The sequence below is a fragment of the Rousettus aegyptiacus genome, unplaced genomic scaffold (assembly GCF_014176215.1).
Source record: "Rousettus aegyptiacus isolate mRouAeg1 unplaced genomic scaffold, mRouAeg1.p scaffold_m13_p_2, whole genome shotgun sequence".
Lineage (NCBI taxonomy): Eukaryota > Metazoa > Chordata > Mammalia > Chiroptera > Pteropodidae > Rousettus > Rousettus aegyptiacus.
The window spans coordinates 114994310-115018921 of record NW_023416295.1 but is presented as its reverse complement, the minus strand read 5'-3'; the positions used below and the strand labels follow the sequence as shown (position 1 = coordinate 115018921).

At 38.9% G+C, this 24612-nt stretch overlaps 1 protein-coding gene across 2 annotated transcripts in view; it reads left to right on the top strand.

The window, feature by feature from the left end:
* TPH2 (tryptophan hydroxylase 2) overlaps positions 1-24612 on the top strand; it is a 90967-nt gene that overhangs the window by 47945 nt on the left and 18410 nt on the right. For both annotated transcript variants that reach the window (XM_016148373.2, XM_016148374.2), the window contains one exon: positions 6586-6712. In XM_016148373.2, the coding sequence (XP_016003859.1) occupies positions 6586-6712 (127 nt within the window). The remainder of the gene's footprint in view (positions 1-6585; positions 6713-24612) is intronic.

The window sequence follows — 24612 nt, the reverse complement described above, 5'->3', positions numbered from 1 at the left end:
TGGATCATAATTCACATTCCCTCAGTGCTGTGTAGTCAGGGAGAAGCTCATTTATGTACCTTCGGATGTGAAAGACTGCAATAACCTAGGAGAAATCTTTTTCAGGAATATTTGCATTTTTAAATTGCATGTTCAGAAGAAAAAATTCAAAACGATTGAATATTTTTAGGCAGGAAAGAGGTAACCACTGTTCATACCCTTCACTGCTAGGCAGAGAATTACATCTGCTAGGTAGAGAATTACACTGCAAGAGAGAAAGGAAAAAGGATCCGATGTTAACCACACATGTTCTGTTCATCTGGCATCATTCCACTCATCTCTGTGAGGTAGGCCAGGTCATCACTATTTTACAGACAGCAGTTCCAAGGTTCAAAGAAGTCAGGTAATTTCCCTACAGCCACGCAACTAGAAAATAGCAAAACCAAGATCTAGTCCAAGGCCCTTATGCTGCATTGGAAATTAGGAAAACCATACTTGAGATTCACTTGGGTTTACCTCTATCTGGAGCAGCAGAGTCCCATCATCACTGCTTTATTCAGTGGAGTTAAAACAAGCAGTCATTGAGCATCTATTATGTGCCAGGCTTTTCTAAGTATTGGGAACCCAAAGATAAACATGGCATGACTTCTGTCCCAAAGAAGCTTACTGCTTCTTATTTAAGTGATAAAATATCTTCCAAGAAGGCAAAACTTATTGAAATACAATAGACTTAGGTGTAATTTAAGGTAATATGACTAATAATACATGTTGGAAGCTTATGTTTAAAACATTGTCTTACTACATCGTTTAAAATACTACATGAGATAGGCACCTTTATAATCTGAGAAAACAATACATCCGTACTGTCCAATGTGGTAGAGATATGGCTATTTAAATTTATTAATTAAAATTAATAAAACTATAGTATCTCAGTCGTGCTAGCCACATTTTAAGTGTTAAACAGCCACCTTTGCCAAGTGGCTGCCATATTGGATGATGCAGATATAGACTATTTCCATCATCATGGAGCATCCTATTGCACAGTGCTGCTCTAAGTAATTTGTCTGTGGAGGAATGTGGGAATGGGTTTAGGTCTGACTGAAGAGTATATGCTTTTAACCATTCTGTTATATTGCCTTCTTAATATTTAGTGAAATTTGGTGTTGGCGGCAGGGAAAGAGTTAAAATCTCATTTCTCTAAAAAGTAAGAAATATCTGAGATGGTGGGAAACTAGAGACATATTGACAGTTTTCCCTTGCAGGGTTTCTTTTTCTTTTTCTTTTTTTTTTTTTGTGGTACTTATAAGAACTGGAAGCTTTCTTTCACTGGGTGGGTAGGGAAGTTAGGACTTGCTGTGTAACTGTGCTTTTATGGAACCATAATGTGACTTTGCTAAGAGTTGTATTGGGATTATGTCTTATTTGCTTTTAAGCCTCAGTTCCTAACATAGTACCTGGTACACAGTAAATGCTTCTTGAACTGAATTTCAAAATATATATCTCTAGTATCTTCTGCCTGTCTCAAAGAAATTGTTGTGCAGAAGAATAACATTGGTGGCCTTCCTTATAATTCTCAGGGGGAAATAAGTAAAACAGACTTTTTCTAGGGCAATATCCTGGTGCTTGGCTTCATAGAAAGGCGGCTACATATGTGTTTTTCTACACTGTGATAAGGACATAAGAGAGATGATCATAAGAGCTGTTAAAATCTGGGCCAGATTATACAGTATGGAATTTAAAATCTAAATGAAAGAAATTCTCTATATGGCTCCAAAGCGAGCATTGAAAAAAAAAATCACCTCTATACAAATTAATTCCTCTTGTCATCTCCTTAGTGAAGTGAAAACAAACCAAGTCATCCCCTTTTCAATGCATCTCAATGTGTTGTCCCAGATGACTTGCACTTACCCACCAAATGTGGTGCGAAAGCTGAAAAACACCTCCCCCCTCCCTCTATTTTGGCTCCAGCTCATCCTCCTGCTTCTTTTCATCAATGCAAATGCTCCACCCCTCCCACTCATCTTCTTTTCCTTCTCTTCATGATTTAGCTGAAGTCTTGGCGTCCGTGTCATTTAGAACAACAAGACCTATAGAAATATGGTTTAAAAGACAGATGCACTGATTTGGGATGGGAAGCAAATGCTGGATGCTCACTCACTGCTTCTTAAAGGCTTTAATTTACAGCAGAAATAAAAAGTTGTTCAACACATAGTGTGGGGAGTCAGCTTTGAGAACTGATAAGAGGAAAAAAATGCCAGACTCGTTTTGAATTTGAATTTAACAACCAAGGACCCTTATTTCTCCACATAGCAAAATGCTGGCAACTGTCTTAGAATGATTTAAGAATTCCCTGGAGGCATTTTACCCAGGCCCCTTTGCAGGCCCATTTTGGCAGGCTTTAGAGTCCTTCTAACAGGGCTTATCAGAGGAGATTCCAATTTAGAGCAGCCAAAGTTTAGTGTCTGATATCAGCTCGAGCTTTTCGTTTTTCCTTTCTTTTTTTCAAAAGGAGACATGATGTTTTACAGTGTTAACAGTTCTGAAAGGTCCTACATTTCCAGGGAATAGAGTGCTATTGTGCAAAGGGCTCTGAAAAGCATTATTCAGGCGAAAATGCATCAAAGGGATGTGAGTTAAAAAGAGGAAAGTTTGCCGATGTAGAGATTGGAGGCAGCATGTGCTGACAGGTGCAATTATAGTTAAATAATTGACTCTTTTAAGAGAGGTCTGGTGAGATAAGGTGATAGCTGTGGACTCACATCGGAAACCTGCTCGTAATTAGGTACTCAGGGGTCCAGCTGTGGATGACATAACCAACATAGGAAACTACTTTACCTGCAGGACATAATAGCTTTTGCACTTTGTAAATAGGGTGGAAACGCATGATTTCAGCTCAACAGAATTAATTGATCCAAAAGTTGTGGAGAGAAGGCTCAGCCTTCTCCCTCAGGCTCCCAATAATCTGGAACCTCTTTCAGCCTTGAAGAGTTTTAGTCAACCCAGCTTCTAAGTCCTTCAGTCCCAAAGAAACTGAAGCAATGTCAACTTTTTAAAGTTAATTAATTGCTGTCGTTTGTAATGTTAAAGATCTTTCTGCTTCAGTTTCCTTTGTATACACCTTGAGTGTTAGCTGGAGACACTGGGATAGAAAAAAGTCTGGTGTTTACTTCTGTGACTATTCTGCTAAAGTCATAAAAGGTAATAACTTTCTTTCCGGTCATGAAATATAGGTGCCTAAAGCCTTGGCTTGAGGAGAAGTGGGGTTCCCGTTCATAGTGCGTCTACACGTGCTTGGGAATATGAGCAGCAGTTCTTCCTCAGGGTCTCTTCGTGGAGATGGAGCTGAGAAAAGGGCACAAACTACCAAAATACAGAGAGATCATTTCTACTTATAATGGGGCGAAGGGCACCCCTAACGTGCTATTAATGCTTCTGCTAGACATCTTGCTTCAGGTTTTCATTCTTCATGAGACAATGTAACTTATGTTGTTGTACTGAATAACTGTTTTCCTTTCACAATTATAATTTCTTTTTTCCTCTCCTTTGTATAGTAGGATTATGCGCTCATTGCAATGCTATTAAATGTTCTTAAGCTGGCTGCGACTTACAGGTTTCTGATAATTACCCCTCAATTTAAAATCCAGGTGACAGCTTTTCTACCACAGAGCAGTGACTCTTTAATATCTTTGGATCTCTTGTATTTCCCTTCCTCTTTCCTTTGAAATTGCTGGTTTTCCACTTCCTCTTCTACCTTTTGGACTGCATTAGGACCTAGGTAGATAAAGACAGTCTTCTGCAGGAGCCTTTCACAAGTATTGAACATTCTTGAAAATAAATCTGGTTTTGCACCAAAACCCCACCACCATGGGAGCCATGGTCTTTCCGATTCTCACGTTAGGAAGCACTTAGCACACAGCCTGACCCACAGTAAGCATTTAGTATGTGTTGGCCACAATTATTTTAGTTTCTTCTCACCTTGTTTATTCATACCATGAGCTAATACTATCTTCAGTATTTCCCTAACGTTTGACATCTTGTCTAATTTTGAAATTATTGTTGTCATGTTTTCTTCCTGGATCAGTAGGAGTCCTTTGGTATTTACATCATAGGCTATAATGGGGGTATTCAGATCTATCCATGGCGGGGGTGGGGGGGGGCGGGGAGGACATTTGATCCTAATTCCAACATTGGTGCAGACCGCATGACTTTTTAAAAAGTTGATCACATGAGTGAGTGTATAGGGCCCAGTCCTAGCATGGAAGTTATTAGACTTTTAAATAAATCAAATGCACATGGAAGAATAATTAGCTACCTAGTGAACTTTATGTTACCTCCTTTCATTATTCTCCAGTATTAATAATGTAATTCTAGTGGAATTAAACTTGGGCAGCTCAAAATTACATAACCACACGCAGCTTTAGTTTTAAGTACTAGTTGCTTGACGCCTGCTAACAGAGCTCCTAGCATCGTAAGTTATGACATTGGGTCTCCACCCTGGCTGTGTCTTATTATCACCTGCAGAGATTTTTTAAAAATACAGTCGCTCAGGGGTATCCCAGAGAGTCTGCCTGAATTGGTGTTAGGTGGGGCCCAGTCACTGGTATTTTTTAAAAGGCTCCTCAAGTAATTTGGGGGATTAAGGACCACTGATTGGCCAGAAAAGCGACTTAACGACGTACTGACTACATTTTTACATGTGCTAACCAACTTGGTTGAGTTCTCCCCCTCATAATGTAAGTGGTGGTGCATTCCCACCTCCCCTCGCTTCTCATTTACTTCTCAAATACAAGTTAAAACAAGAAAGCAGAAAGAGCATAGCTTTGAGGCAGAGGAATCTGATTTCAAATCTTGTCTCTGTTATTAACAGAGTGACTTTGGAAAAGATGCTTAAATTTACTGAATTTTAGCTTCCTCATTTGTCGGATGGAAAAAAAAAACACGATTTCTTTGTAAGTGAAGATTAAATTACTAATGTGGTATGAAATCATTTAGCTCAGTATCCAGCATACGGTAAGAGCTCAGTATGTGTTAGCTTTCTTATTTTTTTCCTTTTGTCCTTAATTGCTTTCTAGGAAAAATGAGGGGCTTTGGTAACATTTAAATTCCCCTTAACCTCTAAAATTCAATGAGTCCGATTAACAGCCTTAAACATTGTGATTGGAGAAAACCAATATATATTATTTTCCACAAGTTCAGCTTATGTGCAAGCAAGCTACTGGCACTCAGTTGACAAGGAATGAATTTGGAATTTCTTTTAGTATCATATGCACATATCTCATTTGGCTGCCCTTTCAACCTGACGTGTCTATAAAGTGGCTGGCCAAGGTTGGAGATGTGGTTTTAGTTGTGGGAACAAGATTTTTTGATTGAGTAATGCCATCTGTTTCATGTGGGCATCTATCTTGTTCCTGTGACCACAATTTACTTGCTTCGACCACGTGACCATCCAATCTACTTTTTGCTTGTAATAATGGTGGTAGCACCTGGCATTTATATTATAGCACCTGTTTAAAGTGATATACTTCAAAGAAGTCCAAGTGAAATCTTTTAATGACTACCTGACTAATTTGTTTTTGTCAAGGAAATTAAATATTGCTGCCTCTGGATCCAGTCCCAGAGAGTCACAGGGACTTCATTCCAACATAGCCTGGTATCAGGGAACAGTTTGTGATTCATGGCAATGACTCAGTAAGTCATCTGCTTTTCTTCTTTGTGACACATACTGGCCTTTGCCTGGTCATCTGGCTCCAAATGGAAACTCAGCCAAATGAGAGAGATTCTGAGCTTCTATTATTACCTAGTTCAGGCTAAGCAAAGCAGAGGACTGGGAGGGTCATCCAATGTGCAGGCTCAAGTAAGTTGCTTGTGTTATAGGCAGATAAATTATCCATGGGAGAAGCCACTTTGATGATGATAATATGATGCTCTGCTGTTTCCCAGTGCCTGGCAAAGTAGAACATGAGATGCAGTGCAACTGAAGGGTTGAGAGCAAGAGATCAAAATCATGACAAGCTGGATTCAAATTTTGGCTTTATTAGTATGTATAACAAGAGTCAGCAAACGTTTTCTGCAAAGGGCCAGCTAGTAAATATTTTAGGCTTTGCAGGCCATATGGTCTCAGTCACAACTGCTCAAGTCTGCCATTTTAGTCAAGAGGGGCCACAGATTATATATAAATGAATGGCCATGGCTGTGTCCCAATAAAACTTTATTTACAGAAACAGGCAGTAGGTCAGATTTGGTCTATAGCTGTAGTTTGCCCACCTATGATCTTTGAATCTTGCACTAATAAATTTCTCTTGAGGATTAAAAGAGATAATAGGTATAATAAAATGCTTATCACATTTTGGCATATAGTAAGCACTTGAAAATAGTAGTCACTATTATTTTGTTAAAAATGTTATATATAATATTATTTAAGATGCCATTGATTGTAAAGTGCATCTTGATTTCAGAGATATTAATATGCGATTAAAATCTTAGAATTGATGAAATTTGGAAATTAATGAGAGTAACAAGGTTATGTTTAGGATTTTAAGTATTTTTCTGACAGTGGTAGTTTAAAACTTCTCATATGACATTTCTTTGTGATGGTTTTCTTGTCAGAGATACATGTCACGAGCTCCTGGGACATGTTCCACTACTTGCGGATCCAAAGTTTGCTCAGTTTTCACAGGAAATAGGCCTGGCATCTCTGGGAGCATCAGATGAAGATGTTCAGAAACTAGCCACAGTGAGTCCATTTTCAACTTAAAAAAACTGTTCTGTTTATGTCTATTTGTAACGTAAAGAAAGCTTTAGAGTTATCAACTATGAATTTTAAGGTAAACATTCTGGAGAGAACATGGTGACTTTACCTTTTCCTGTGTTGTGTTCTTTTGAAGCACAGTGCATTCTTGGATTATTAATCACCAAAATACTTGTATTTTATCCTCCTCATTCAGAGATTGGCTAGATAGAACATATTTTAGTCTTGTAGGTCGTAAGATCTCTGTCACAACTACTCAGCTCAGCCACTGTGGTGCTGAAGCAGCCATGTCACTATGTAAATTAATGAGTATGGCTGAGTTCTAATAAAACTTTATTTACAAAAGGTCAGATTGGGCCTGTGTGCTGTAGTTTGCTGACTCTCATTTTATTTCAATGTTGGTTTCCTATAACTAGTAGTAATAGTAAAAGGTATGCATTTATGGTAAAATAGGGATTGTGCTTGAGACCATCTCTTTGGTTAGTTGCTATGGTTGTGGTCAGACACAATTTGAGTCTGCAATAAACAGCTCAGGCTAAACAATTATGATAAATACAAAACCAGAAAAAGATTTAATAGATGCTATAATCTCAGGAAGGTTCTTCTCAAAATAAGCAACATGAGAGGAAATGTGTAATGTTGGTGGCGACCTTTAAGATGCCGAAGAGCTGGATCTAGTAAGCTCATGTGCCTTACCTTAGCCCCATTTAAAGAGCCCAGGGTAAGATTGAGTAGGCTTAGCAAACTTATTTAGCTACAGGGATGAGTCTGTTAGCCTAAATGAGCAAAGCTACCAGAAGAAGAAGTAATGATACCTTAATTTGTGTGTATTTGTCACAAGTACACACTATTGGTATAGTAGACATGTAGGAATATTTTTTACTCCCATTAAGAAATGTTTCCTTGTAGATTTCTTAAGACACACGGGCCCTTTCAGTGTATCTTTTGTTTCCTATTTCTGATGGAGATGTGGGAACTTGCAAATATTTCTCTACTAAAAGAGAAACAGCAGGGTACAGCCAAGCTGTTGGTGTCAGTGTGGGGATGAATAGGGGTTAGTGGGGACTCCGGTGGACTTTCAGGAGCGCTGCCTCTTCTACAGCACAAGGCTGGTTCTCACTTCCTGCTCACTTCTGCCAGATGGAAATGCAGTGCTTCATGTTGCCAGATCTCCAAATTTTTGAGAGAGGCTGGCAATCCAGAGTTCTAAATAAAATTGAATGATTAAAAAATTTTGGCTCATAAAATAATCTACCATTCTGAGCTGAAGAAAATACATTTGTAGATTGAATCTGGAAATTGACTTTCCAGTTTGTAACCTTCGTCTAGGGAATATATCTTATTTATAATGACTGTCTATTATTGTGTAACAAACAATCCTAAAACTTAGTGGCTTCAAACAATGAACTTTTATTATCTCATAGTTTCTGTGGTTGGGAATTTGGGAACAACTTAGCTGAGTGGTTCTGGCTCAGGGCCTCTCGTGGGGTTGCCATCAAGATGTGGGCCTGCAGCTGTCTGAAGATTTGGGAATCTTCTCCCAAGATAGTCACTCATGTGGCTATTGGCATTACAACTGCAGATCAAGTGATGGGAGAGAGTGGGGTGGGGGTGGCAGGGAGAGAAAGAGAGAGAGAGAGGAAGGAAGTAAGTTGTAATGCCTTTTGTGACTTCATATTCTGGTTCATGTCAGCCATATTCTATTCGTAGGAAGGGGCTCACTCCAACCCACATTCAAGGGGAGGAGAATTAGGCTTCACCTTTTGAAGAAAGTGTCAAAGTGTTTGTAGATATATTTTAAAAGTGCCACACATGAATCTTGTTATTATTTAATTCTCGAATCTTGGGTCTGGGTTTAAACTCAACATTTTGGAACCTTTTCCATGACTTTCAAAGTTCCCTTGAAATTTTCTGGTTTCAGCCTTTGTTCCCCAACAGGTCATACTTTTGATCAGGGATGGAAGTTTCACTTACTTGTCTGACTCTGAACAGCCACAAACTGGGATTTAACTCTGCGAGGTTGTGCATGTGTATGTGTATGTGTGTCCAAAGAGAGAAGAGAGAGGAGTAAGGTAGGACTTGACGAATGTGAACGTAGGCAGGTCTTAGTGAGTGATCTTACTTTTTTCTTAAAAGTAGTGAAAGAAAGCAGTTTTACTGTCCCTTGTTTTTACATTCCATTGGGTAATGATTCATTAATTTTATTACTCAAACTAACACGTACAAAAACATGTTATGGTCCTCACTTTTCAGACTTTTATATAGCCTATGTAGATAAAGCCTACGTCGATTTTTTAGAGGAGTGCTGAGTCTTGAAAGATGAGGACAAGTGAGCCAAGTGGTGAAGAGGGAAAAAAGAAATAAAGGGACAGTTTCAGCAGAAATAAGAAATGCCTTTGGTTTGGGGGTTCAGCAGGGAATTGCCTGCTCACCAGTTTTGAGGGCCATGCTGAAGCCCATGGTTGTCTTTTGTATTAGTTTTCTGTTGCTGCTGTAACAAATTATGCACAGCTTAAAACAGCACAAATTTATTACCTTAGAGTTTCATAAGGTTAGAAGTCCAACATAGTTCTCACTGGGCTAAAATTAAGGTATTGGCAGGGCTGTGTTCCTCTGTGGAGACTTTAGGGAGAATCTGTTTTCTTGCCTTTTCCAGCTTCTAGAGCTGCCCATGTTCCTTGGCTCATGGCCCCTTCTTCCATCTTCCAAGCCAGCAATGTTGCATCTCCCTGACACTTCTTCCATTGTCACATCTCTTTCTCACTGACTGTAGCTGGGGAAGGTCTTTGCTTTTAAGGATGTGACTAGATTGGGCCCACCTGGATATTTGCTTGTCTCAAGGATTCATATCCTTAATCATATCTGAGAAGAAAACAGATTTACAGGTTTTGGGGATTAGGGCATCAACATCTTCGGGGGGCATTATTTTTTGTTTCTATCTTTATATTTGCAAGAAAAAAAACTAATCCATGTACCTTGACAACTGTTTTTACTAAGGCCAGTAAATCTACAGGATGAATAAGTTTTCTTTTGGAATTTACATTTCTTAGCATGGCTTCAATACCCTTGGCTGTGGGTTGCCCGAGCTTGAACAGCTAAAAACACTTCCATCTGTTAGAGAGCATTAGGTCATTAATCATATTTCTCTCTCCCTCCCTGCCTCCCTCTTTTCCCATTGTCCTTTCCCTAGAATGTACCTGCTTTTCTGCAAAAGCCAATTCAACAGATATTCTTTAAGTGGCTAAAGAATCTTAGGTGCCATAAGATAGGTACCATGAGAAAGGTTATACTTGTTTCAAGGAACTCCCCATCTAGTGCACAAAAATACAGAACACCCAGCATCAGTGTCATCTTTTATTGATATACATGAGTAGATATGTAGAAGTGGATTTAAGGTGAATCAGCTAAGTTGCGCGTGAGTTCTGAGTTCGCTGTTGGAAACTGGGATTTAGAATAGGGCAGAGGCCAACAGGGAGGGTCTTTATAGAGGAAGTGACTGGTAACAGGTTAGAGAGGATTAAGTGTCCCCCAAGGGAGCCAACTTTCTTAGAATCTTGCAGTGACTTTGACAGCTAAAAAGAACCAGAGAGTGTAAACTTGCAAAAAACTTAATGCAAAAGACTTAAAGCAAAAGTCTAAATGCAGTGGAGATTTGGGGTGAAGAGGTGGTGTCTCACCATGGTTCTGCCTGATCTACTCATTTCTTCTTTCCCAATATCACATGAACCACCACCCCAACTTTCTTTGATTTTCTGTGTCTCACAAACCTTGCAGTTCTAATTTTTCCCAGTTTTATATACTGGCTACTTATTTTGAAAAGTGTTTGGAGACCAAAGAGAAACTTGGAAAGTTTTTTTCTCTGTAATGTGGAGAATACGAATGAGGATAAACTCAGTCTGAAGGGTTAGGGTGAGTTTTCCTGAGACTAAAACTGCCGTTGACTTCTAGAACAACGTTCCATCCCTCAGTTAAAAACAAAGTGATGGAAAACTGCTAGAAAATAGTCTTGAAAGGAAACTCCGAAATAAATAACCCATTGGATGATATGCATATTAATGACCCTCAAGCCATAATGCTGAAGCTAGAAGCCCGACTTAATGACAAAGACTAAGAGATTAGAGCTCAGGTCTCACGAGGAAGAGTAAAAAGTCCACTGGTACGGGATAGTGGTGGTTAGCAAGGGCTGCTAGCTGTCCGGATGAGAAATGGAGGTAGTTTTAGCTGATTTTCTCAAAGTTGTTCCCATTATCTCTCCTGAAGAAGTACTAGACTAAAATGAGAGATGAGACTTACCAAAGGAGAAAAATCCATAGCGAGAACAAATGGAAAAACCACAGAAATCACTATTTATGCAGAACAATGAGACAGGCCATATTATTCTTTCACTCTAGGTGAGATTTATATTATTAATGACTCTGTTTATATAGTGCTTGCCTTTCCTTGTTTAGTGAATTTAAGCACTGATGAAAAAGAGAGTCACGCCTAGTGCAAGCAGACACTTAACTTTCTGTGACATGCTGTCAACACGTCCATCTAACGAACAAAACAACCTGCACTAGGACTAACTGGCGCTGCCAAACTCTGTCTTGTCCCAAGCTGCTTTCGAACTTCTAGGTCTGATTTCAGAAGTACCAGGCTATCGCCTGTAGCTACTGCCTCCCCTTGCTGTATTTCTGCCTCATATTTATTTTGGCGTTTTAATAATGCTCAGTTTTGAGAATGAAGCTATTTCTGCTGTTTTATGTGGGCAATGGTTTCTACTCCCTGAGAACCATTTAAATGAAACTCTTTTGTATCTGAAGAAATTGATGATGCTGCTTGGTAAATGTATTTCAAATGCATTGTTATACATGTAAATAATTTGCCCTCTGGTGGATAATGAATAATGCCACTGGTTTGGCAGCTATACTCTTTAAATACTCATCATAACCATCCAGGGTCTGAGCATGATAGATATGTAAAAATATTCCCAATAAAGGCTGCCTAGAGTGTGCTATAATTTTGAGACCAGCCGTTTCCCACTGTCATGCTGGCTTAAGTGGATTTAATAGATCAGTGTCTTCTTTAAGGGTTATAAACTTAAATGCCTTCAGGGGCCAGATAGGTAGCAAACGTGTGTGAAACAGCCTGATATAAGATAATAAAGAGTATTGGAGCCTGTGGAGAACTGAAGAATACCCATTACACCTAAAGGCCTTCAAATTCAAAAATTGAAACAAAACAAAATATTCTTTGGCTAAAAATTATGTCTGTAAGCTGAAACAGAACTATAGGCTCTAAGTTGCCAGACTTTGCATCTAAAGTTAGACTATACATTAGACTCTGCCATCCCTGAGAGACCAGGCTATCCTACATTCATCTTAATATCGTTTTGAACATCCTCAATGACTGTTTGCTGGGCAACTGGCTAATTTTTTTCCTAAGAAAAGATGGCTATTACAGTGTTCACTAGAAATAAGTATCTCATTGTTGAGAGGTGACTGGTTTGAATTGTAATTTTAAACAGTTATAAGTATGATTGTCATACATGGGTGCTGAGCATGTATCAAAGATTTATTTAACTCATTACCAAGAGGAAAGCAGGGTAGTATGTCTAGTTCGAAGAAGAATTTGAGAGACCGAGACTATATAGTCACTGAAAGAAAGATTCCTGGAATAAGGTGCAAAAACAGTTTTTGTTCTACAGGGCAAGAAACCATAACCTTGAAGTTATCTTTTCTGCTAGGCAGAAATTATTTACATGTATAGTGAACAAAAGTAACTTGCAACTTATCAATCTTCACAAGATAACATCTAACACAAAACATCTGGGCCCTAGTTATTAGTAAATAGAATGTCAGACAAAGGTTATAGCTCTTAGGTCAGTGCTTTTTGAACTGTAATATAAAATAACCTAGGGATCTTATGAAAATGCAGATTCTGATTGTGTAGATTTGGAATGAGGCCTGAGATTTGGCATTTTTGACAAGATCCCAGGTAATATTGGTGCTGCTAGTCCAGGAGAAGCAGGTAGGTAACCTGTTAGACAGGTGGGCCTGTTAGACAATGCTCGAATATGTCTTTGAACAGGTACATGGTGATCTTTTAGTCTTATTTTAATATTGGATACTTTTTCTAAAAACTGGATTAATAGAGTATTAGGAGATACATGTTATGTAGTGTGAGATGAGTTTATTTAGGACTTATTCTGGGCCTGAAAGTGGACCCTTGCATCCATGAGTGCCAGGCTGCTGGTTCTGTGTTGCGTGTCTTCTCTCACGCTCTCACGTCACCTGCTTTTTTGCCACATAATTCAATTTTATAGGAATGCATAAACAGAAACTTGCTGATAAGGTAAATTTAGGAACTAGTCCTAGAAAAATATTGATTTCTCTTCCCCTGAACATTAGGAAATGTAAAGGGGCTCCTCCCACCAAATGGTGAATCCCATCCTGCGATGCAGATGGCTTCAGTTCGGTCTATTCATTTCTCACATCATGAAGGTGTTTGAACAGACACAGCTGTGCATCATTTCTAGGAGAAATCAGTAATCAGTGTGTATACACCACAGATATTTCCCAAGCAGAATACATCGGCCTCTGGCCCAGTTGGCATTTTCTCTATACTGAGAGTTTCGGGTCCTCCATTCAGTCCTGTCAACCCTGAAATGTGTTTCCCTTTCTGTTTCACTTTCTGATGGAGTGGATTCTGTCACTGGGTCTTGGTGATGCTAGCAAGAGAGGAGTCTTGGCCAAGGGTAGTAAAGGAATAGTCCAGTCTTTTCCGGAATGTGTTCCCAGGGTGTTGATTTCGTGAAATGTTATGAGTTCTGTACAAGGAAGGATCCATGGACAAATATGTTTGGGAAACACTGGGTTAAGTAAAGTGAACAGTTTTGTTTTTAAAGTGTAGGACTTTTCAGAGCCTTTAATAACATAATGTACAGAGTAAATCTCCACAATTGATAAAAAAAATTGTTTTTCCAAAATTACCATGTTTTCTCCATTATAAGATGCCATTGGTTGTAAAACACACCCTTAATTTAATAGTTAAGTTTTTAGAGAAAAAAAGATTCAGCTACCAAAATTTTTTTACGTTGTTTGTAAGATGAAGTTCCATTTTAGAAATGTTAAAACACGACAAAAGTGAACTTGAGAATGGAGAAAATACATTATATGGCTGCAGAAGTCTATTTTTATGGAATGTATCTTAGCATCCCAGGCTATTAATATTACAGAGAGCAGTTTAGGATATACAAGTCTAGAATATTTTTTGAAAGAGTGCAATTCATTGTGAGCAGAGACCTGATCATCAGCTATTTTTTTTTTGGCAGGAAAAAATTATCAGGAAATTAATAATGTAGGGTTATGTTTATACTTTATCAAAACAATAATTTATTTGTTCCAAGTAAAAGAGTTTGCATTGATTGGGGCTTTTGATGGCCATGAATCAAGTCCGTTTGATTTCCAGGTATAACCAGTACTTTCTTATGCTGAGAATGGTAATAAGAAGTATAGTCAGTCTTAAACCAATAATTGACTATAATTCACATTAGAAGTATAATTGTAGTTTATGAACTGACAATTAATATTTCCCTGTCTGCCAAGGACATTATCTTATTTCCCGGTCTCTCATGTCTTTGCCTACATGGCTGAGTGTGGGGAACTTTTAAGTGCTTTTAAAGGGCTTATGCCCAACTCTAGTTCTTTCTGAAGATGGATGACATTGAAAGTGACCATTTTAGTATCTACAGAAAACTTGAATTAATAAGCTCCAGGCTTATCTATTCCACGTAGCATGTTTGAACTAGTTTAACTGTTTGGATCATTTGATACAAAGCTGACAAAAGGCTGGAAGGAATGCACTTTTATACATTTTTAATTGAGGTGTTTGGGTGGATGATCAATTTATGTGTTATTTCTATGAGTAACTAAATTAAAAGTTAATAATATCTATCCCAACTCATTGCTTTTGCTTTTATGTCTTCTATGCATATAGAGAAGTAGTAGTGCCTTGCAAGAGACACTATATTTCTTTAACTAGCCCCATAGAGCTTAACTTCTGTTATTTTTCAGTGTTTTCACTACTATCTTCTCTTGGCCTTTTTCTACTAGGGTGCTCCAAGGTCATGCTTTCTCATAACTATCTCTCTCTTCTGCGAACTTCGATAGAGGAGCTAAGGCTATTTGCCCTGCTTGTGTGTGTTTCACGTGTGATATTCATCATTGCCATTATGAAGTGTTTGCCATCTATTTACATCACGATGAGAACACAGCCATTATTTGATATGAAAAAGTGAGCCCTAGATTACCCACTATGTGTAGAAACAAATCCATTTCCAAACCGGAATGATTGGACATTCTAGCAACTCAAATCTTTCCTCGTCATTTATAGCTATATCCCAGGGGCTTTAGAGAGCCATCATATGACTGCAGGTGAGAAAAAAAAAATCCCAACAACCTCCTATTTTAGGTATTTGGAAACTGATGAAAATGAGCTGCCTTGGTAACCGTTCATTCTCTGATTGTGTGCTGAGTGAGCTCTGTGTCCCGGCAGGAGCACCACAAGTCAGCTGCTGGCTCTCTCAGCAGTTAACGAAGCTGCTGTACAGGATGTCTGATTAGCAGTACGTGGTGTGGTGTGATGTGGTGGAAAGAATCTGAACCTGAAGTTAGGCCAGTGGAGTTTGAGGGCCAGCTCCCCGCCACCCCCCGCCCTCCAGCTTATTGAGATATAATTGACACATAACAATGAGTTAAGTTTAAGGTATATAACTTGTCAATATAATATACTTATATATTGCAAAATGATTATTTAGCTAACACCCACATCACACACAAAATTACCATTTCTTTTTTTTGTGGTGGGACATTTAAGATCTACTGTCTTAGCAACTTTCAAGTGTATAATATGATATTGTTAACTATAACAACCATGCTGTGCATTAGATGCCTAAAACTTATTCATCTTATTACTGGAGGTTTGTACCCTTTGACCACTTCTTGTCACCTCTTCCCCTCCCAGTCGCTCCAGTCCCTGGTAACCACAATTCTAGTCTCTGTTTTTATGAGTTTGGCATTTTAGATTCCACATATAAGTAATATCATGCAGTATTTGTGTGTCTCTGTCTGACTTATTTCACTTAGTATAATGCCTCTGGGTCCATCTGTGTTATCACAAATGGCAGAACTTTCTTCTTTCTCGTGACTAGATAATGTTATATATATGATATATATATATATAACATATATATATAACATATATATATAACATATATATATAACATATATATAACATATATATCTTATATATATATATAACATATATATATATTCCATTGAATACACACACACACAAATCCATTTGCAATCCGGAATGGTTGGACATTCTAGCACACATACATATATACACACACATCTTTATCCATTTGACAGACGCTTAGGTTGTTTTTATATTTTGGCTAGTTTAAATAATGCTGCAATAAACACGGGAGTGCAGATATCACTTTAAAATCCTGTTTTTATTTCCTTTGGATAAATACCCAGAAGTGGAATTGCTGTATCATATGGTAGTTCTATTTTTATTTTTTTGAGAAATCTCCAAGCTATTTTCCATAATGGCTGCACTATATATTCCTACCAACAGTGCAAAAGGATTCCCTCTTCTCTACATCATCACCAACATTTATCTCTCGTCTTTTTGGTGATATAAGTGTTGGCTTTGATACTTCCTAACCTCATAATGTACTCAGGGACAAATTACATTACCTCTTTGTGACTCAGATGACTTCTTCAAAATGGTAATATTCTTCTACCCAATGCTGAATGAGGAGCAAATACAATGAAATACTTTTGTAATGTATGTCATGCCATTATCTACATTATACCCAGGTATGATAGTACTCGATCTCACCATTACCCAAGAAATCCTAGCTGCACTGAAAGAGCTGTATTTTAGATTAAATCATTTTAAAGTCATTTCAGAACCTGAAATTCTCTAGTATTTCACCCAGAGCTAACTTCATGTGATTCAAAAGCCCTGGCATTGAACCCTTCTTACTTTTTCTTCCCAGAGTAAGCTAGAATACATTTATCAAGCACAGAAGGTTTTTGCAGTCATTGTAATTTTCATAAAGATATATGAAAGAAGTTTTCTGGTTTAACTATAATGGAGAAGGCTCTCAAAATCTTAGACTTGTATTAGAAATATCTATAGTTTAATTCCATTTCTAGCAAAAGCAGAGAGAAGATGGTTGGGATTTTTTTTTTTTTTTATGAGCTAAGGTAGCAGAGGTAATATTCTATCGAACCATAGGAATTTAATTACCCCATTCCACAAGTGTAGTTTTCATATAAAGGAGTCAAACGGATTTCCAAAGCTATTCTTCTGAACTGTGATATAAAAACCCAGAATGCATTTAATAAATGTAAAATGTATTACTGTACATTATGAGCCACCACAATGAATGGAAGCATAATAAGAAACACGACATGAGATAGAACACACAGTGATTAAAAAATCTCTTCATTCCCTTAGAAATATTGTAATTTGCTTAGAGTTTTATATGCTCGTCACTTTAAGGATGGCATTTCTGGAATATTTTTTTTGTGTGTGAGTGGATTTCATACTGGGGAAAGGTTTCCTAGAAAATGGAAATGCTGTCATTTAAGGGCTTACACCCAGAATAGGTGTAAGGAAGAAGGCTGGGAGGGTTGGGAGGGATAAATCACCTGGGGAGCCTCATCATGCTTTCCAGGGTCTGTATGTCTCTCTACATTGTCCATAAAAAATCATCCCCTGAGCACAGGAAGAAAAGCCAATGCAGGCGGACTTAGGGACTCCTTGACTAAGAAGTCTTTACAAAAACTTTCTCTTCTTTATGATAAAAGTGACACATATTCATTTTAGAAAAAATTTAAAAATAGATAAATAAGGAGAAGAATATAAAGATCATTTGTAACATCATGGCAGTGATAACTACTAACGCTTTGGTATATAGCCTAGTTTTTCTGAAAAGTCGTTTTGTCAAGTAAGAACTAAGTAAAAGGGACTTCTGACTTTGGGAAAAGGAGCAATGAGGTGTTCATCCATTTATCAAAGACTTGTGCTGTCAGAAGAGACTTTATCTTTTACATCAGCAGACGAAAGAATAAATTGGAAGGACACTAGAAATATGGGGTTTATGACTTTTCACTTGGGGTAGTTACGAAGTGTTTTAGTGAGCATGATATGTAGTTAATGTGTTTTGTTGCTTAGCCCTGCCCCACCCCCTGCCTTTTATTTTGAGGAAAGTGCAGATTCAACTTTTTAAATTAAAAAATTGATTTCTATATATTTTTTATCTTCAACCTTCAAATTTTACATTAATCTTGTTCCTGTTAGTGAATGTTACTTTCATCTAATCAACATTCACCCTTTCTATTGTTTTCTTTTTGAATAAGATCATAAACATCCTTACCCATAGCATTTGATCTCAGAAAATCATATCAGTAGGGAGTAAAAAGGAAAGCTGAAATAAAATAGAGTATACTGTATACGACACTACTGGTTTTCCTTTAGCCTGTGCACCTTAGGAAACTGTTAGAGAGGCAGTATAGTGTAGTGGGTAATTCAGAGTGCAGGCTTTTGGGTCAAATGACCTGGGTTCACATCCAGGCTCTTTCACTTATTGGCTGGGTAACCTTGGATATGTTAACTAACCTCTCCATGCCCTAGTTTTTTCATCTTTAAAATGAGAGTAATAACACGGTACCGAATCCTGTAGAACTAGTGAGGATTAATGAGATAATGCGTTGTAAGGCTGCTAAGTGTTTAATAAATGCTAGCTAGTGTATTTGACATGATTGTCTGCTTAGATACTGAGGTGGCCACATCAGTAAGACTCAAGTGCAGGAAAGGACACTGGAGAGAACTTTTACTCTTCCGTCTGACCTTGGGTAATTCTCTAATTTTCAACAACTCAAGTTTTCCCTTCTGAAATGCAGACTATGCAGTTTACATTACAAAGGGCTTTTAGATGGAGACAGCATACAACCATACAAAAATGCGAAGCGTTTTGACCATCAATAATAGAGGTAAGGCCTCCCCTAAAAGATGTCAAGTTCTTGGAAGATGGAGGAGGCCTCCTCTGAGTTAATGGCACCCCGCCCTTGAGTGAACATAGAAAAAAACAGTCATAGGAAACAACTTGGGAAAACAAATGAATAAATATAGTTTGTGCCAGTGAGAGCACATAAAATATGAAACCCTGACTAAACTTTTCAAGCAGGTTAGGAGTGACGCCGTTCATTGATATATGCAGCACTCCCTTAATAACTAAAGAAAGTAATAAATTTGGGGTTTCACATTTTGGCTGCTCCTCCTTATGAGTTCAGGTTTCTGAGAATTCAAGCCAAGTGTTTGCAGTTTGGCTGTAAGATGGTTGCATTAACACAAAAGTATGCAAAGAAGCTATTGGAAGATTTCCAAAGGATGTTGTTTGCCCTAGTTTTGATGCATTTTGGATGTGTCTTCATGTTTGTACACAGGGATCCTATGATGGTGTCTAATTAGCAAGGTTTTAAAAGTTCTCTATACTAAAACATGGTTAGATACCATGTTTAGAAACACTTAAATGTTTAGCTCTCACAAAAACTTTTTTTGGGGGCATTCGCATTTTCCTCCCTCAAATATAATTAAAAAGACAGTTCTCCCAAGATAAAAGTCAAGGCTGTGATTGGTAAGCAAAGGGGCATTAAATTCTGCTTCTTTGCCAAGGTGATTTAGCAAAGGCATGACCTTGCTGGATTCCTACTAAATATCTTTTCTACGGCTCTGATAAAATCAATTATGGCCCATTTATTTACTCATTTGGTAATAACTTCTGAGCATCCACTGTGTATCAGGCACTGGGAATTCAACTGTGAAACAGGTAGATACAGTCCTGCTTCTTGGGGACTCATAGTCTAGTGAGGGATATTGATAAGTGAGCAAGGATTTAAATATAACTTGATAAGTGCAAAGATAGGGGAAGGGGAGTACTTAGGTCAGGTTCAGGGAGTGGTTTCCTGGGGGAAGACTTTCTCAGCATTCAAACTGGTTACAGTTTCCATGCAATATTATATTAGTTTCGGGTGTACAACATTGTGATTAGACATTTATATCACTTATGAAGTGATCACCCCAATAAGTCTAGTTATCTATCTGGCTCAAATTGGTTATTTTTAACTTGTTGTTATATGCTAACTGACAGAATAGGTATTACTTTAGAAAACTTTTGCACCTCATGGTTTATCTGCATATTGGGAGGATCCTTAGGTTGGGTTTTGGGAATCGTTGACCTATAATTAAGTCCACAGTCACCTATTCAGAAGGAATTTCTGTGTAGAATCACAAATGAGTCAGCCATGAAGATAACTATGGTTTTCATAGTCTCAGAATATGGAACGTTCACTTAAGTTATGGCTTATACACTGAGTTAGCACTTGAGTCTCACAAGGGCACTTCAAGATGGGCAAGACTTATATCATTATCCCCTAACACAGTCCCTGGTATCCATGGGGTGCTATACACACAATTGGTGCTCAGTAAAAATTTAGCAAGGAAAGGAATCCCCATTTCATAGACTAATAAAGGAGGTTCAGACCAGTGAAATGACTTGCCCAAAACAATACAGTAAAATAATGGCAGATTCCGAACTGTTAGATTTTCCGAGTCCTGATCTAGTACACCGAACCACTTCTCAGAGTTTAGGATGTCAGGGCAAGATGTGACCAAGTGAGGCAGCAGAGACCTGCACTTGGTGTCTGGGAGGCGAGTTATTGTTACTGAAGTAGGATTTAGGCTCTAAATCATGCTATGATCTAAAGAGATTATAAATTAGTATCCTGTTCTGGCTAATGTCTGTGGGAGAAATTTTATACACACACACACACACACACAAACACACATAAATGTATATATAATTTAGACTAACATATAAATATATATTTGTATATATTTAACATATATATTTAGTTTACACATTGCTTAAATTTAAAAAATGGCCTGTGTTTAGCCATTGGAGACTATCACGTAAACATCCAGATTCCTGCTTCTCTTTAAAAAACCAGCTGCTCTGGCAGTCAGACTGCCTTTACCCAGGGAGACAATTGGCTGGAGTTGAACTGGTGTCCCCATTCGATGGGGTACATGATCCTGAGTTGGGAAGTGAAATTTCTTTAGTTACCTGCCTGTCCTCCTTTTACCAAGTAGGGGACTCTACTAATTAGGGGAAAGGAGAGAAGACAGAGGGATTAACATTCTAGGCAGCAGCAAACACACCTCGTTCTCTTGTTAGCCAGAACTGGTGACTAAGTTTGGCAAAAGAGCTTGTCATGAGACACCAGAAATATTTCAGCTCATGCCGTTCTTTACTGTTGCATGAATTCTCACTATCCCTTACCAGATTTATTTTATGCCCGTCAAATAATGCATCTATATCAAACATAAGCAGATTGTTGTAGTTTATAGCAGTACTATGTAGTATTTAGTTTTGTGCTTTGTAATATGACTTTTTAACATAAAGGCGATGAATTCTATTTCCAACCTGGCCTGATTTAGTGTAGTCTCAGCTCTCCCAAGTGGGGCTGTTTCCCACCAGTATGACTCAGAAGACTTGGCTTCCTTTTATGACTGGCTCCTAGTGTGTGCTCCTCAGTGGCTCCTGACAGGCCTGCGCTGTGTGACTTGGCTGATCCAGGGCTGCAAAGGAGATGAAGCCACCTAGCCCAGTGCAAGGCATAGAGGGAGGACTGCAAGCCAGCTAGACAGAACTGACACACATAAAGCTCAGCTGTTAAGAACATGACAATTCTAATGGCCTGCAGTGTTCAGTAGCTGCGAACAGTGTGGAACAGTGCAAACGACATGGACATAGCGAGTCGGGTACCACCAATTCCATCTTACCTCTATCTGCCCTAAACTTGCTCGAGTTAGTCAAATGAAGTCTCAGCCTTTTCATCTATAAATTGGGGGACTTAGCACTGGCACATATTAAGATTCCATAAATGTTCGTTATTTGTTTTACGGTCTCCATTTTACAGACAAGGAATCTAAGACTGAGAAAGGCTAAATAACTTTCCTAAGGTAGAATACATGGCAGAGCCTGCCCTTGAACCTTGGTCTTTCACTCCAAAGTCAATGCACTTAAACCACCACAGTGAATTATTTTACGGTGTTTGCTTCTTGGGGCTGTTAGCATGATGTAAAAGTGCTTAGCATTGTGCTAGAGTGTAGGTTTCAGTTATTGGCAGTGATTGTTATTAGAGATAAAGGAGCTCAACAGAGCCGAAATGCTATCCAGAGGTTCAGTTACCTATAGAGCCTCATTGTGACAGGGACCCCAATTCACAGGTAAATCTTTTCAGCCCCATTTACACATATAGATGTTAGTGTCAGCTCTGACTGTGAGAGACGATGATGGTAGTGGTGATGGTTAGTGACAAGCAAAGAATCATGACTTCATTAATAAAAACAAAATCGAAGATGGCTCAGTGCAGTGGAGCGGTGAGAATGGCTCTCCTCACTAAACATACCTTTCTTGTCAGTTGTCAGACATATAATCATCTCGCAGGATTCCTGTTCTTGGCTGGAAAGAAACAGGTGAAAAAGAGCAAGCTCTGCAGCCCTAACGTCTAGGAGGGTGTCGCTTTTTGTGATGCAGGGATGAAAATGAAACGACTCTCTAAAGGCAGTGCCAACTGCCCACAGCTTACTTGGGAGTCAGTCAAAACCTCGTTTTTCATACTGGCATTCGAGTGCTGACCTTTAAAATCACCACATCTGGGGAGAATGTGTGATTTGATGCAGAACATTTGAGGGCATGCCAAAGGACGAATGGCTGAGAATGTGCTCATCAGTTTTCTTCTTCAAGGAGCTCAGAATTGCTTAGGTTATAAAAGTCGGTTCTCGGGCACTTCTGAACCTATAGCATTTGCTTAAGTAAGTCTTCTGTGCAAAGTAGATTAAGCACATATATAAATGGAATGCTTATCCATGCACCTGGTATGAAAATGATGGGGGGGGGTATGGGGGTGTAGGTGTGCGTCTTCTCAGAGTGAAGTTTAGTCATTTCAAGGTTGCTAGTTACTAAGTTCAGCAAAGTGTCATTTGGAAAAAGATGAAATCTCTTTAAAAGAAGAGGATAACTATATGAATGGCTTTGTTATGGAGACGTTGCATTGAGGCTCATGTACTACATCTGGGGTCCAAGGAATAATACTGATGAATATAAAACCAGATTATGATTTATGAAACTCAAAATACCTGAAGGTCTAGAAGGCATTAAAAAGAGGCCGATTTGTATTCATAATACACTTTTAAAAGAGGCACGGAATTATGTGGGAAAAAGAATTGGATGGATGGTCATCTCACAGATTCATCTCCAGGAGAAAATAGTGTCTGTCTGATGTTGTGTGTCATCATCTGCTAAATGAAGGTCTGGGCAGTGATGCCAAGAGAAACTCCTCGTAGCTAATTCTGAGCAGTCTGGGCCGTGAGGCATTTCAGGGTTGGATCCATCACAGTCAGACTCCTCCATACCCCGACCAAGCACAGTTAGCGCTTTCTCTGGCTAGTCTCCAGTTGGCTCCAACCTGCAGAAACAGCAAACTGAAAAACTTCCCTCTGATGAGGATCCAGATGTCAGAATCAGTGGGTTTTCAGAGTTGCTGCTTGTAGTGAGGAAGGAGGCCAGAAGCCACTTAAGCACAAGATGGCTGAGCTTCCGCAGGAGACACCTGCCAATCAACCTTCCTTTTCACTCCCGAAGGCCTGGGAGGAGGCCAGCTCCTCCCTTCCTCACTGGCCTGGAGGACATTGGTTGTTTCTGAAGGAGGCAAAGAAAGAAATCAAGGAACAGATCTATTTTCTGAAGCCATAAGTGAAAACTGATTTGATAGCTACAGTAGCGGAGAGGTTTTCATCTTTTTTAAAGCCTGTAATATTGGAAAATTTGCTGATGATAGTAATTACTGGTCTGGAAGATTGGCACTGACCGTGCTGGCTTGGCCAACTGGGAAACTCTTCTTACTTAACCATATCCTTCTTCAGCATTTGCTGAATATCTGCTATATGTCAGGCCGAATGGTAGTGACCAGACGGTAAACAACAATAACAAAAACCCAAGTCAGACCCTGTCCCTGACCGCAGGGAGTTCAGAGCCTGGTGGAGGGGAGAGGCAAGAAGACTGGAAGTTTCAGTATGGACACGTGAGAGCTACGCTGAGGGTGAGAAGAGGACTGCCTAACCTGGCAGACAGGCAGGAGTTCGGGAAGGGTGATGGGCTGTGACAAGAGCATTCCAGACAGAGGGAAATTGGTGTGCGAAGGCTTCGCCGGGAAGCTGAAGAGAGCACAGTGGATCTGCAGGATTGCAAATAGTTCCCTGAGAGGCAGGTAATAGAGGAGGAAGAAGGCTGAGAAGTGAATCTGGAGGAGGCAGGGGCTGGGTCATGGAAGGCCTTTTGTGCCATGTGAAGAAGTTTGGACCTTTACTCTAGGGCCCTGGGGACAGTGAAATTTTATAATTGGGTTACCATATGGCCATCGCGACCCGTCATTATGCCTTGGGGACGGAGTGTCGTATAGTAGGTCTCATCAGAGTTTTAGGGATGGACCAGTTGCTTGAGTGGCATTGACAGCAAATGAATGCTTGTCACTCCTGTTAAAGAGAATGAAGGATGTTTCTTTTTTCTTTTTCTTTTTCTATTTAAATAAAAGAACACCATTAGAACCTGATGTAAAAACTAGTAAATGTTAAATGATAATAAGTCAGGTGACCTCCTTTGAAGTTCAGAAGGCTCTCAGATAAGCTGAAGAAGGGGCAATAAGACGGAAATGACCAGAAGGCACTTAAACAAAATCATCTATTTGCTCTTGAAAGCAACC